General features: G+C 37.5%; 1 protein-coding gene across 1 annotated transcript in view; it reads left to right on the forward strand.

The window, feature by feature from the left end:
• Positions 1 to 677: 677 nt before the first annotated feature.
• Positions 678 to 15,522, forward strand: part of LOC117329302 (39S ribosomal protein L28, mitochondrial-like) — a 55,750-nt gene continuing 40,905 nt past the window's right edge. Inside the window, exons 1-5 of the mRNA XM_033887192.1 lie at positions 678 to 820; positions 3,779 to 3,938; positions 5,874 to 5,990; positions 8,910 to 9,051; positions 9,698 to 9,844. Coding sequence (XP_033743083.1) covers positions 775 to 820; positions 3,779 to 3,938; positions 5,874 to 5,990; positions 8,910 to 9,051; positions 9,698 to 9,844 — 612 coding nt within the window. The 5' untranslated portion in view covers positions 678 to 774. The remainder of the gene's footprint in view (positions 821 to 3,778; positions 3,939 to 5,873; positions 5,991 to 8,909; positions 9,052 to 9,697; positions 9,845 to 15,522) is intronic.

Here is a 15,522-nt window from a genome sequence, read left to right on the forward strand (position 1 = left end):
ACACTATTGCAAATTAAAAGTAAAAAAAAGTATCCGAACCAAACATTTTATAGAATGTAATCACATGAGACTAATAACAGCGAAATGAATAAAATGGGAGACATGGATATACGATACAACAACAAATTTGATTGGTCTGTTATTTTAGTCATTTTAACGCCTAAAAACAAAAGCTGCAACTTTTAACGCGTTGAACCAGAGACGTATATATCATATACAAGTCTCTGGTTGAACTAACGAAGCTGTTTATCACGTTAATTGTTTGTAAGGTAAAAATTAACGCGTAAAATAAATTCACGAAACACTAGTACTGTTGGCAAAATATGCAAAGTTATATGAAGTTAAAATTATGATATTGGTTTATGCACTAAACGTGACAGTAGGTATCATATGTGTACATACAGACTAATGGTATAGTTTTGGTCCGTTGTCTGGCCCTTTTACAAAATAATTTCATTAGTTATAACACAAATCAACGATGTGAGGTCTAATCGGTTCCGCATGATAATGGGAAGCCGCCAAGCGTTGGAATGAAATCATCCATTAATGTATGAATGAAACGTAAACGTATTATGACAATTAGATAATCCATTGGTATGTATGCATTGTTCAAGATGTAAGGAATCGGCGATAAACTGGTTAATTAAAGTAAATAATTCGTCCATAAATTTTTGACTTACTTGCTTGAATTACAATGCAAAATGGCGGCTTCCAGTGAATATTTACAAAAAGCATGACTTTGAAGGATAGTTTCTGGTAAAAAAACAAATAATCATGGCTAGTATGCTGAGATCTGTTGTCCCAAGAATACACAGATTAAGTAAGTAATTACTTTTATATTCTGATGTGTTTACAATAATTTTAAACAATGCAAGATATGGTTATTGAGAATGTAACAGGAGCGTCTAGGGCCCAGTTTGGGGTCGAACGATTTACCCAAAAACATCCAAAAACTACCCCAAAACACCCCAAAACTAACAAAACACACCCAAAAACATCTCATAACATCAACACATTACATGGAAACACTGTTAGAAATTGATATGTATATATTAACATATCAAATACAGCTATTGATAGCTTCTTTTATTGACTTATCGGCGATTATGGTTTTGACGGCGAGGGAGATAACTCTTACTTGTAAACAGTCATACAATAAAACCGACCACGTGGAAAGAACTATATGTATCCAGTTGATATCATGTTTATTCAGTACATAATATGCCACAACAACTATGACATAGGTGAATTGCCAATGAATTGGCACAAATATAGTTACTCATAATTATTTTAGTATGTAGAGATCGGTCAAGATAAGAATACAGAGTTATCTCCCTCACCGTCAAAACCCTACTCGCCGATAAGTCAACAAAAGAAGGTATCAGTAGCTGTATTTGATATGTTATATACACGTACATATCAATTTCTAATGATGTTTTCATGTAATGTATTCATGTTGTGAGATGTTTTTGGGTAGTTTTTGGATAAATCGTTCTGCTGCCAGTTTGTGTACGTCAAACTCGCCCCTGTGGACCAACGGTAACGGGTCTGTTCGCCCTAAATCCGGTTCGCCCTAAGGGTCGATTCGCGATAAGTCCGGTTCGCCCCAGGTTGTTTCGCCCTAATTTTTCATTTTTTTTTGGCAGGTGGTTTATATATTTCTTTTACATAATAAACATATTAATAAACAATATATTAAACAAAACTTTTTCAAAATATTATCACGTTCGATAAGCTAAAACAAAGTCTCAAAACATGACACCCAACAATTACCTAAAACAACACATATACACGTGTGGAGGTATCACAGGTATCAAGACAAGAAAACATCATAACACATTACATTGATTTTAATGAAGTTATTTACAACTTAATGGTTCTTAAAATAAAAGAAAATACCAAACAATTGTTCGCCCTAAATATTTTAGTTTTAGGATGAAACAACCTAGGGCAAATCGGATTTAAAGCGAAACGACCCGGAACGGACTAACAACCCATACCCAAGTTCGATGGGTAAATTGTATCTGTCGTATAGAGGGAGAACAAACGCCTTGAACTACAATTAACAATTAATTAATGATGACATTAATATTTACAACATGAAATACATATAAACGGACAACAGCATAGGCCTAGCTATATGATAATCACCCTAACTTAAAACTAACCCCCTATAAATACGACCTAACTAAAACCCAACATCCCGACTAATAGTACACACCTTAGACCCTACATGACCTAATGCTACATCAGTACTGGCGAGGGAGATGTGACAGCACACTAGAAACTAATCCATCAGACTGCCCAGTATACGATAAACCACCCTGAATTTATCCCGATATTTAACAGTACAAAACTATAAGGACCAATCACAACAGAGGATTCACAGGAGCACACAGGCATGACAGACACTGATAAAAAAGCAAGTGACTATGAACAATGTATGACAAAAACATCTACCAGAGACAGAACACGTAAACAGAGGACAACAAAGGTCAGGGTGACTTAACCCTATCAGCTTAACCTGTCAATACATATATGATAACTTCCTCCGTTACAAGAATATCCCAGGTTGGTCGCAGTTGGTACTGATTGATGTATGAGGTACCGATATGCTATTTATCTATGTTACAATAAAACCTAATTTCAGTCTATTGGTCTTCGGACTATGGGTCTTTGGACTGTTGGGACTTGGGACTAATGAGCCTTTGGACTATATATAGGGCATTCGGGAATATAAGGCGGTCACCAAACAGTGTACCTCATGACTGTCCAGCGAGAAAGGAATGATTGGAGCGAGTGTTTTTTGGAGCGAGTGTCCAGCATTCTTATTGCACAGCCAGCAATTCATTCCTAAGTTACCTAACAGTAATAATATGTTCACCATACAAAATTTCACTTCAATATGATTAGCGTATGTTACAGATATATCTGTCAAGTTAGGGTGCAACATACATAAAAGTACACCAAAACTGACCATAATCGGGTCGGAGTGAAGTCCTGATTTCACTATTATAGTGGTATAATCTCATTATTCCACAAGAAAAAGTTTACCTGATGAAAAGCGAGAGTCATGGTCAGTAGGTGTAAGATCCACGGTTTGCTACAATAATGGTGTTAAAATTAAAATGTCACCTGTACATTTATCTGTAATGGGGGTTACCCTGTATGATCCCGACTCAGAATTGGTAATCATTGGGGAAAACATTTTTTTTTTTAAACATATTGTAATTAGACTTTTTATGTCAAATATCAGGGAAATGTAATATTGAGTTTCTGGTACATCAGTAAACTGCTTTATAAGTGTACAAGGGTTCTAATTTTTGGCTTCAGGGTTACCTAATACAATGGTGTCAGAATAAAGAGCTATTCCACAAAGTTTATTAGAATACTGAATGGAACTGGACCTAGAGTAGACAACCAAGTTACATCGAAACCTGATATCTATATAAATGATAAATTTGAAATGTGTTTATTATGAAAACCAAAACAAAAATTCTTATCATAAAAGATATTATAGTGAATATGTTTCAACAGCTATTTAGTACCAATACTAGCCAAAAATGGGAAATTTAATTACAAAAGACATTTAACTTTATGCAAAGCCATTTTTAGCCCAACTTCGCTAGCCAAGGGTGTTCAATACGATACTCTCCTTTTCACGTGAAAAGGAGAGTATCGTATTGAACACCCTTGGCTAGCGAAGTTGTTTTTAGCCCATCTTTCTCAGAACAGAGGTCAATATATCATCTAACCCCAGATTGTCTTTAACTGACAGAAAAAGCTGCCTACTCGTACACTTGGGATAAGAAAGCAGATGAGATCCTGCCCGACCACTATAAGAGGCGCTGTATAGACTTCCAAACCAGGGAACCAAAGCCCGTTCACTACGTACCATCAGAATCTAAGTGGAGATATGATGTGTCACAACATCGACCGTGAGTATAAAGATTTTACCGTTAAGTTAAAAATAACTTTGATATAACCCAAAGGGTCAAAATGACCTTGTGCCATCATGTTTTGTCAGTCGTTGTCTGGTGTGCTAAACATTTAATCTTAAAATGCTACTTCTCCTTAAAAGGCCATAGCAGATTTCAAACAAATATGGCCTAAAACAGCAATCGGTAAGGGCAGTCATAATTTATATAAATGAATCTGGTTTGACCCCTGGTGCACCAAAGGAAATTGACTGGTTCAACTGTTGGACTGAAATATATCACAGAATGTGGGGCAATCATTTCTGAAATAAGTTTGGTTATTTTGATATCCAGGGACAGAGATGAACGTTCCCTATTGGGGAACTAGATCACTGGCTTTAAATGCTTTTTGTTGGCTTTTCTGATATTGTGTTAACCTATAGCTAGCTACTGCTAATCAAAGCTACCGTCATTGGTAACAGATTATTAGTGGGATTTTACTGCAAGTTGCAAGATTATCATTTTCCTTGCTGTAAGTTATTGTTGTCAGATGACTTAGGCTTATGGGCCTGTTTTACAGTCCCCTACCAGTGAATTCCGGGAGGGAGAGGCTATAAATTTCCTATCAGTTCATGTTGTATATATGTAGGTAACACCAAAGTTTGTCAGCAGGGTTTTTGGGTCAATGTCAAGGTCACTGTTTGCTTGTTGTTTGTTTTCTCTTTAAATTTTTTTTTTTTTTTTTTCTGAAATTTTTCTCAATATTTGTCTTGATTTTTTATTGACAAGACATTATTTTCTGTTTGAAAAATATGATCAATTACACATTTTGTTTCTTAATACAAAATAAATACATGTACCTTAATATGTATGGCGGGTGTCATTGTTACCTAGATTTGTATGGCGTGTGTCGTCGTGACCTAGATTTGTATGGCAGTGTCGTCGTGACTTAGATTTGTATAGGGGGTGTCGTCGTTACCTAGATTTGAATGGGGGGTGTCGTCGTGACTTATATTTGTATGGGGGGTGTCATTGTGACCTAAATTTGTATGGCGGGTGTCGTCGTGACCTTGATTTGTATGGCGTTTGTCGTCGTGATCTAAATTGTATGAGGGGTGTCGTCGTAATCTAAATTTATAGGGGGGGTGTCATCGTGACCTACATTTGTATGGCGGGGGTCGTCTTGACCTAGATTTGTATGGCTTGTGTTGTAGTGACTTACATTTATGTGGCGGTTGTCGTCCTGATCTAAATTTATAGGGGGGGTGTCATCGTGACCTAGATTTGTATGGGGGATGTCATTGTGACCTAGATTTATATGGGGGATGTCATCTTGACCTAGATTTGTATGGCGGGTGTCGTCATGACCTAGATTTGTATGGCTTGTGTTGTAGTGACTTACATTTATGTGGCGGGTGTCGTCCTGATCTAAATTTATAGGGGGGGTGTCATCGTGACCTTGATTTGTATGGGGGATGTCATTGTGACCTAGATTTATATGGGGGATGTCATTGTGACCTAGATTTGTATGGCGGGTGTTGTTGTGACCTAAATTTGTATTGGGGTGTCCTCGTGACTTAAATTTGTATGGGGGTGTCCTTGTGACCTAGATTTGTATGGCGCGTGTCATCGTGATCTAAATTTGTATGAGGGGTGTCGTCGTAATCTAAATTTATATGGGGGATGTCATCGTGACCTAGATTTGTATTGGGGTGTCCTCGTGACTTAAATTTGTATGGCTGCCCTTGTTGTTGAAGTGGTTGATACATACTCTTTTTGAGAACTTATTCTCCTTGTACCAGGTTTCATCATTATTATACTAATTCATGCAAATCTATATTTTGTTTATATTTTGTAGTCATTTAGTCAATTTTCTGTTTGAAATATGGTTTCATTATTATTTCGGGAATTTTTTATTGTTTTTCTACACGAATACCTTATTGTGTGACTGTACAGGGTGCCTGTACAAGATGTTCCACCCCAGCTCACCTACTCTGAAGATATCCTAAAGGGTTTGTTTGGAGGAGAGGGCTACATACGAGGCTTCAGGAGAAAGTCAAAGTTTAAACCAAGGTGAGTACAGCAATCTTTTCTGTATCTACCTGGGTTGTCAGGTAATAAACTTAAATATCAGGCTTAGAGATATCTTTTAAATTAAGGAAGATAAGAGTATCCCACCTAATGTATCTCCTATTCAAAAGATTTCTTTTACAAAAAAAAAAAAAACACCAAAATTTTCAGTAGATCTAGAATGCTGTTGGTATCAATGTTATTCCAAGTGATTGATGTTGATCGCTTGACTGTTGATTGACATTGAAATTGAAATATCCTTCCCAACATTCCAAATTAACTGAAGATTTTAGCTGATGCACCGTTGTGTGACTGATGTTGTATTATTGTGTGACTGTTGTTGTACTGTTAACATACTGTTGTGTTACTGTTTCGGTACTGTTGTTGTACTGTTGTGTGACTGTTGTGTGACTGTTGTGTTACTGTTGTGGTACTGTTGTACTGTTGTGTGACTGTTGTGTTACTGTTGTGGTACTGTTGTACTGTTGTGTGACTGTTGTGGTACTGTTGTGGTACTGTTGTGGTACTGTTGTGTGACTGTTGTGTGACTGTTGTGTGGTGACGTGTTGACTGTGTACTGTTGTGTGACTGTTGTGGTACTGTTGTGTGACTGTTGTGTTATTGTTGTGGTACTGTTGTGGTACTGTTGTGTGACTGTTGTGGTACTGTTGTGTGACTGTTGTGTTACTGTTGTGTTACTGTTGTGTGACTGTTGTGTGACTGTTGTTGTACTGTGTGTGACTGTTTTGTGGTTTTACTTGTGACGTTGTTGACTGTTGTGGTACTGTTGTTGTGTGTACTGTTGTTGCTGTTGTGTACTGTTTGTGCTGTTGTGTGACTTGATGTTGCTGTTGTTACTGTTGTGTGTACTGTGTGTTACTGTTGTGGTGTTGTTGTTGTGTACTGTTGTGTACTGTTGTGTACTGTTGGTGTACTGTTTGTACTTGGTGTACTGTTGTGGTACTGTTGTGTGACTGTTTGTTGTACTGTTGTGTGACTGTTGTGTGACTGTTGTGTTACTGTTGTGGTACTGTTGTGTTACTGTTGTGTGACTGTTGTTGTGTACTGTTGTGTGACTGTTGTGTTACTGTTGTGGTACTGTTGTGTTACTGTTGTGTGACTGTTGTGTGTACTGTTGTGTTACTGTTGTGTGACTGTTGTTGTACTGTTGTGTTGGTACTGTTGTGCTGTTGTGTACTGTTTGTTGTTGTGGTTTGTGGTACTGTTGTGTACTGTTGTGGTACTGTTGTGTTACTGTTGTGGTACTGTTGTGTGACTGTTGTTGTACTGTTGTGTACTGTTGTGTGACTGTTGTGGTACTGTTGTGTTACTGTTGTGGTACTGTTGTGTACTGTTGTGGTGTTACTGTGTGTATGTTGTTGTACTTTTTTGTTGTGGTACTGTTGTGTGACTGTTGTGGTACTGTTGTGTTACTGTTGTGTTACTGTTGTGTTACTGTTGTTGTTACTGTTGTGTGACTGTTGTGTTACTGTTGTACTGTTGTTGTTGTGGTACTGTTGTGTGACTGTTGTGTGACTGTTGTTGTGACTGTTGTGTGACTGTTGTGTTACTGTTGTGGTACTGTTGTGTGACTGTTGTGTACTGTTGTGTGACTGTTGTTACTTGTGGTTGTTGTGGACTTTGTTATTTGTGTACTGTTTGTGTACTGTTGTGTGTGACTGTTTGTGCTTGACTGTTGTGACTGTTGTGACTGTTTGTGTGTACTGTTGTGTTATGTTGTGTGTACTGTTGTGTACGTTGTGTTTGTTGTGACTGTTGTGTTACTGTTGTGTGACTGTTGTGTTACTGTTGTGTGAATGTTGTGTTACTGTTGTGGTACTGTTGTGTGACTGTTGTGTTACTGTTGTGGTACTGTTGTGTGACTGTTGTGGTACTGTTGTGTGACTGTTGTGGTACTGTTGTGGTACGTGTTGGTACTGTTGGTTACTTGTTCTGTGTGTACTTGTGTACTGTGTGTACTGTGTGATTTGTACTGTTGTCTGTTGGTTACTGTTGTGTTACTTGTATTGTGTGTACTGTTGTGTACTGTTGTGTTGTGTGACTTGTGTTACTGTTGTGTGAATGTTGTGTTACTGTTGTGTTACTGTTGTGTTACTGTTGTGTTACTGTTGTGTTACTGTTGTGTGACTGTTGTTGTACTGTTGTGGTACTGTTGTGTGACTGTTGTGTTACTGTTGTGTGACTTGTGTTACTGTTGTGGTACTGTTGTGGTACTGTTGTGTGACTGTTGTGTTACTGTTGTGGTACTGTTGTGTTACTGTTGTGTTACTGTTGTGTTACTGTTGTGTTACTGTTGTGTTACTGTTGTGTTACTGTTGTGTGGCTCTTGTTGTGACTGTTGTGTTACTGTTGTGACTGTTGTGTTACTGTTGTGTGACTGTTGTGTTACTGTTGTGTGTACTTGTATTACTGTTGTGTGACTGTTGTGTTACTGTTGTGGTACTGTTGTGTTACTGTTGTGTTACTGTTGTGGTACTGTTGTTGTACTGTTGTTACTGTTTATATATATTGTTTGTTCATCATCTAATTATTCTCACAAAGTATATATTTGATTTTGAAAAATCCTAGATACTTATATTAGTTATACTTATTGTTTGGTAACTACTATCTATCTACTCTTATAAACTGTATTATTTACTTTTATTAATGACTTAAGGTACTCGTCTCCAGTTATGTTTATTGTTTTGTCCACCCCCTGACTACTCTGACAAATTGTGCTTTTGTTGTTAAAATCAATGTTTGCGGATGTTTTTCACCAGTTACGCCTACTGTTTTGTTCATCCTCTATAACAATTAGTTACGTATTGTATATATGTGTATGTTGATGCTTCTATGTTATACTTATGAGCCGTAAGGCTTCAAGTTGAATAAACTATACTATACTATACTGTCATGTTACAGAGTACCTCGAGTATTTGCCCCAGAGGTAAAGATGCAGTATCTTCACAGTGAGATTCTCGATCAGTGGTACGATATCCACACCACAAACCGTGTTATGAACCAGATCACCACACTAATGGGACTCGATCACTACATCTTGACTGTAAGTCTTTATTGTTCTGTAACTTTACCCAGATATCACTACTTTTCTTTATAATTTTTGTTGTTTATGTTAAAATACATAATTATGTGTTTGAAGTGACAGAAGGAGTACTTGTTATTAACAGATAATCCTCCATTATAAATTAGGCACTGTATTGATTCAGTCAGAACTCTTCTGATGTCATAGGTGTATGAATTTATAAACAATTTCAAACATTCATTCACCAGAGAACTATTTATTCCAAAATACCGTGGAGGAACAGTTGTAGATTAAGAAGTGATTTTAAAAAGAAAACATTTAGATTTGTATATATATTATATATGTAAAATGTTTTCCTATCAATGTTATTGTTGAATACAGAAAAATCTAATATCTGCTCATAATGTCTGCTCATATCCTTGAAAATGTTAAGAAATGCTGTTTATTCCCCTGATCAGAGATGTGGTTGGAATATCATAATCACCATCAAATGTCCGTCTGTCTGTCTGTCCAATTTATGTCCGTCATTCCATCCCACTTTTTCATAGAAATTACTTGCATGGGGTTACTTTTAGAATTTTATTATACATGTAATTGAAAAACTTTTAGTCCTCATAGTTTTCAGTCATATTCAGATGGCTGTACAGAAATGCTGGCTTTTTTGCAGACCCACGAGAGGGACCTGAACTCACAACTTGGTATGACTCTGAAGCGACAGATGTTGGTGGCTCTAGCACAGCCTGAGAAACTCTACCCAGACAACCCAAAGAAACAGAAATTTATATTGAAGTCCTATGGCAAATACACAATTCCAGTAAGTCTAGCATAATCTCTGCATTGTAAGTCATGTTCAGGTTTATTTTAACACAATAATTTTAGTGTTTTTTCATAGACATTTTAGAATCTATGCCATTATTTTGTGCATAAAGTTTGTCTAACAGTGAAAACATATGCTTCTAATTATTGCTTTTACATTGTACTAACACATAAAAATGAAGAAAAACAACATATGATATTGCATTTAATGATGCAAAATTTAAATAAACACAAAAATACCATTATCTTAATTATCTCATTCTTTTACCAGATTTTTTTTTTAATTCTTTGAACTTGCAGACCTTTTTAAAACTTTGAGCTTTAGATTTGATGATTGACTTCATTGAGTAGTTATCCACTCTGATCTTAAGGATATTGAAGCACTATTGTATTAAAGCAGAGATAGGAAAACTGATAAACACATGTGTCTATTGTGTTAATAAGTAAGTGAAACTGGGACTTTTTTCCAAAATCAACAAGTGGAAGATTTTAATTTCCAGACTGGATCAGTGTTTTAACAATTTTAGAAAAGGCATGAAATACAATACAGAATCTCAGAGTTCTGACTTGCGCTTTCTGCAGGAGTTATCACCCCTGAAATTTAGCCCTCTTTTGTCGAGGGAGGTAGCATGCCAACATGGGAGGTAGGGCTAGTATCGCAAGGCAAGCTACTATTTCATTGTTGTTATGATGTCTGTACATTTGTGCTGTGCGCCGTTATGCAATATGACAACAAAAAATCTTGATAAATTTGTCAAATATCCATAGATGGCTATGGAATGACTGGCCCATGACCAAAAATTGTTAAATTGCTCTGGTCATTTTGTGGACGGTAAACCCACCCCCACGTATCTCAACCCAACGTTGTTCCCTTACATAACTGGAGTTTACCGGCTGTTTAACTACACGGTACTTATGAAACTTTCATAATTCTCCATTATTTAATATCATTTCGTGTACAGGGTTTTCAAGATAAAGAGTTTTCGATATTGTTTAGTTGTATGTAAGATGTCTGTAAGTAAAACTGAAATGTGTTACATAAGTCTGAAATGCTCAAAGTTACACTGGGTCCGTGGCTCATGTATTCATAGAATATATTTTTGTTCTGGCCCTACCAACCAGCAAATTGTAAAAGTTTACTGTATCCTTCCCCATATATGAAAGTTTACCATATTTATTCTCAAATAAGCTCCCTCCCCTTCTTTGAAAATTTACCATAATTTTCCTCAAATGAGCCAAGCCCTTCCTCTAGTATGAAAGTTTACTGTATTTATCCTTAAATAATCCCCTCCTCTGGTGTAAAAGTTTACTGTATTCATTTAATAATCCCCTCCTCTAGTATGAATGTTTATTGTATTCATCATTAAATAATCCCCTCCTCTAGTGTAACAGTTTACTGTATTCATTATTGAATAATCCCCTTCTCTAGTGTAACAGTTTACTGTATTCATTATTAAATAATCCCCTCCTCTGGTGTAAATGTTTAATGTATTCATCATTAAATAATCTCCTCCTCTGTGTTAAAAGTTTACTGTATTTATCCATAAATAATCCCCTCCTCTAGTGTAAAAGTTTACTGTATTCATCATTAAATAATCCCCCCTCTTGTGTAATAGTTTATTATATTTAAGCACCCTCCCCTACTGTAAAAATTTTGGAGAGTGTTAATTGCAGACCACTTATAGCTCACTACCTGTATTTTAAAATTGATGATTCTGCAAAAATACAGTACTAGACCCAGTGGTCAGAACTTCTTAAGTTCCAGAAGATACTGTTACAGAAAAACAAGGATAAGACTTAGTGAACATAATACAAAGAGAAAAAAGGTGACAAGGAGGAAGATGACAAAATATCATTTTGTAAGACATAAAGCAGGTGCTGTTTTTAGCTCACCTGGTCCGAAGGACCAAGGTGAGCTTATGCCATACCGTTGCGTCCGTCGTCCGTCGTCCGTCCGTCCGTCAACAATTGACTTCTTCTTTATAACTACACATCAGAATTTGACCAAATTTGGTCAGAAGCATCCCTATGGGTAGGGGACTCAAAATTGTACAAATGATGGGGCTGACCCCCTGGGGGCCTCTGGGGCGGGGCCAAAAGGGGTCATTTTGCGCTATTGATATAAACGACTTCTTCTCTGAAACCAAGCAATGGCTATCACTCATATTTTTCTGGTAGCATCACTATGGGGTGGGGATTCAAAATTGTACAAATGATGGGGCTGACCCCCCAGGGGCCTGAGGGGCGGGGCCAAATGTGGTCAATCTGGCTTTATTGATATAAACGACTTCTTCTCTGAAACCAAGCAATGGCTATCACTCATATTTGCCTGATAGCATCATTATGGGGTGGGGATTCAAAATTGTACAAATGATGGGGCTGACCCCCCAGGGGCCTGAGGGGTGGGGCCGAATGTGGTCAATTTGGCTATATTGATATAAACGACTTCTTCTCTGAAACCGAGCAATGCCTGTCACTCATATTTGCCTCGAAGCATCACTATGGGGTTGGGATTCAAAATTGTACCAATGATGGGACTGACCCCCAAGGGGCCTGAGGGGCGGGGCCAAATGTGGTCAATCGGGCTATATTCATATAATTGACTTCTTCTCTGGAACCAAACAATGGATATCTCTCATATTTTACTGGTAGCATCACCTTGGGGTAGGAATTTGAAATTGTACAAATGACAGGAGCTGACCCCCTGGGGTCTGAGGGGTGGGGCCAAAAGGGGTCAGTTTTATAGAATTGATATAAACGACTTCTGCTCTGAAACTAAGCGATGGATAAATCACTCATATTTGCCTGGTAGCATCACTATGGGGTAGGGATTCAAAATTGTACAAATGGTGGGGCTGCCCCCAAGGGGTCTGAGGGGCATGGCCAAAAGGGTCAATTTGGCTCTCCTAATATAAACGACTTTTTTTCTGAAACCAAGCGATGGATATCGCTCATATTTGCCTGGTAGCATCACTATGGGGTGGGGATTAAAAATTGTACAAATGATGGAGCTGATCCCCCAGGGGCCTGAGAGGCGGGGCCAAATGTGGTCAATTGGGCTATATTGATATTAGCGACTTCTCCTCTGAAACCAAGCAATGGATATTGCTCATATTTGCCTGGTAGCATCAATATTGGGTGGGCATTCAAAATTGTACAAATGGTGAGGCTGACCCCCCTGGGGGGCCTGAGGGGCGGGGCCAAGAGGGGTCAATTTGGCTGAATTGATATGAACAACTTCTTCTCTGAAACTAAGCAAGGGATATCGCTCATATTTGCCTGGTAGCATCCTTTTGGGTAGGGATTCAAAATTTTATAAAGGAAGCAACTGACCCCCACTCCCCCCCGGGTGCAGAGGGCGGAGTCAAAAGGGGTTAATTGGTTTAAACAACTTCTTTTCTGAAAATAAGCAATGATATCACTCACATTTGTGTGGTAGCATCCCTATGGGGTTGTGGCAAAAGTTAATTTTATTTCATGGATTAATGCATTTTTTGACATAAAATCCTCACATACCCATATAAAATGCCTATGATATATTGACATAGCAATACCAGCGACAAATATACTTAATCATCATTCTTGTTTCATATCTCATGAAATCCAGGTGAGCGATACAGTCCCTCTGGGCCTCTTGTTTGTTTGTCAGTGTGACTTGAATCGTAATGGAAAATATAAGATATAGGTGTTTAATATCGAGGGGCTAAAGTTTTGTGATTGTCTCAGTCGGAATAATTTTGCAGGTTTTAATTTTGTGCAACAACATACACCACACATATAAAGTTAACTATTGTGAAACAAGTCATGATAATAGCAACTTAAGGAAGTGTGCAAGGGGTTTTTCTGTGGGAGGAATCTGGAGTACCTGAAGACACACATGGTTTGGTACATGACCCTCATACTGTTTCGTGTTAGATTGGGGAATGTTACCATGGCTGCCTACCGGTAGGTGAAACTGTGCTACTGAACTGACCCAACATTTTAAATATTCTGCAGTAAACATTTCTATAGATATGCAAATATATATTATATTGGTTGGGTATTTAGTTTTGTACTTTATTCGATGATATAGCCAAAATAAAATCCCCCCTCAAAAACTATACAATAATATAGTGATGATTATTGTCGGACTGTAACATCTGGTTACATTGAGTCTCTGTTTGGGTTAATTTCTATGATGATGTATGAAGTTTTATTTGTGAATTCATTTCCAGGAATACAACATCTCAATCTGACCTACATTTTCTACATAACCCTCTGTTGTGTCTAACAATTATTTCAGTATTTGCAGTTTTCCACATTTTAAAATGGTTACTCCTACTCGAATAATTTGACAAAACTAACATACCAAGAACTGGTAATTATGTATGGTGACATGTGTACTGATTCTAACACTACAGATTTTTATATTGCATTTTGAATCATGAAGTTTCAATTTAGACTTGTTAGCATGAATGTACCAGAGATTTGATGTGTAATTTTCCATACAAAGAGAGGTCGCCACACTGCAGGGGAAATAACTCCTATTTCCTGTATAGTGAATGTTACCAGGGGATGGAATCACTTGTAGTAATATATAGTGAGAAAATTAGTTGTGTGAGATGGGGATTGCTTCTTCAGGGGAGGTAACTCCTTATTCTTATCATTATTGTCAGAGATTATGCCTGTAACATAATGAATTATTTGATTGTGTCTGGTACAAGCAATGGTAGAACTTAGTTGAATGGGTCTAAAATATCTAATCACTTACAAATCTGTGGCCATTTTCCTGAACACCACCAGTAAGGATGTGTGAGAAGATTGCAGTTTCAGTTTTATTACAGAAATGTTTTAACAACTCTGTTAATGAGATTAAAGAGATAATTTACACAATAAACCTGTTATAATACATGTGTATTTATGTTGTTAGTGCTCTATCACAGGATGGTTGACTGTTCAAACCCTTATCCATTGTCTGTCTTCTAATGGTTTTGTTGTTGTTATATCAGAATTACTGAATTTCTAAGGTTCCCATTGGCTCCTTATTATAAACATTTAATGTCAAGTCTGACTGGTTGGAAGAACAGACGTTTGACTGATAGTTTTCTCAGCTCTACAACTGATTAGATTTTAGTGTTCATCGATCAAGGTTAAAGTCCAGTGGGTACACTTTTGACAGAAAAAAACCTTGTGTTCAAAATATATCATGACCTCATAGAGAGATTAAGTTCATATCCCTGCTGTAACATCACAGATCTGGGCGGAGATAACTCCTTCGGCGAAACCGTCAGTCGGAGAAATCTCTGGTGAAGATCCAAGGTGTGTGGTTCTTTGCTCCCTACCTGTGTCTGTTTGTGTTTCCAGGGAAGCTGAGAAACGGTCAGGTCTGTGCTTTCATGGTTATGTCCTTGGGCAAGACACTTTACCCTAATTGCTCTGGAGCACATGCAGCGGACCTCCCGTATGCTGTTCAGTGAGGTAGTCACCAACTACTATAAGGAGGCCCCACCTCAAAATGACCTTGGCTGTTCTTGAGTTGATTAACCCAGTAAACAAACAAATGATACTCCTGATGAAACTTAAAAGGTCATCTCCTGAACCAGGTGTCAGGGGATATAGTTTTAACATAAATCTCTCTTTAGTCTCTTATTTACCATAATCAATTGAGACTTACTGAAAGAACAGAAAGATTTTTTT

Source organism: Pecten maximus, chromosome 6, assembly GCF_902652985.1.
Source record: "Pecten maximus chromosome 6, xPecMax1.1, whole genome shotgun sequence".
In the NCBI taxonomy this organism is placed as follows: Eukaryota; Metazoa; Mollusca; class Bivalvia; order Pectinida; family Pectinidae; genus Pecten; species Pecten maximus.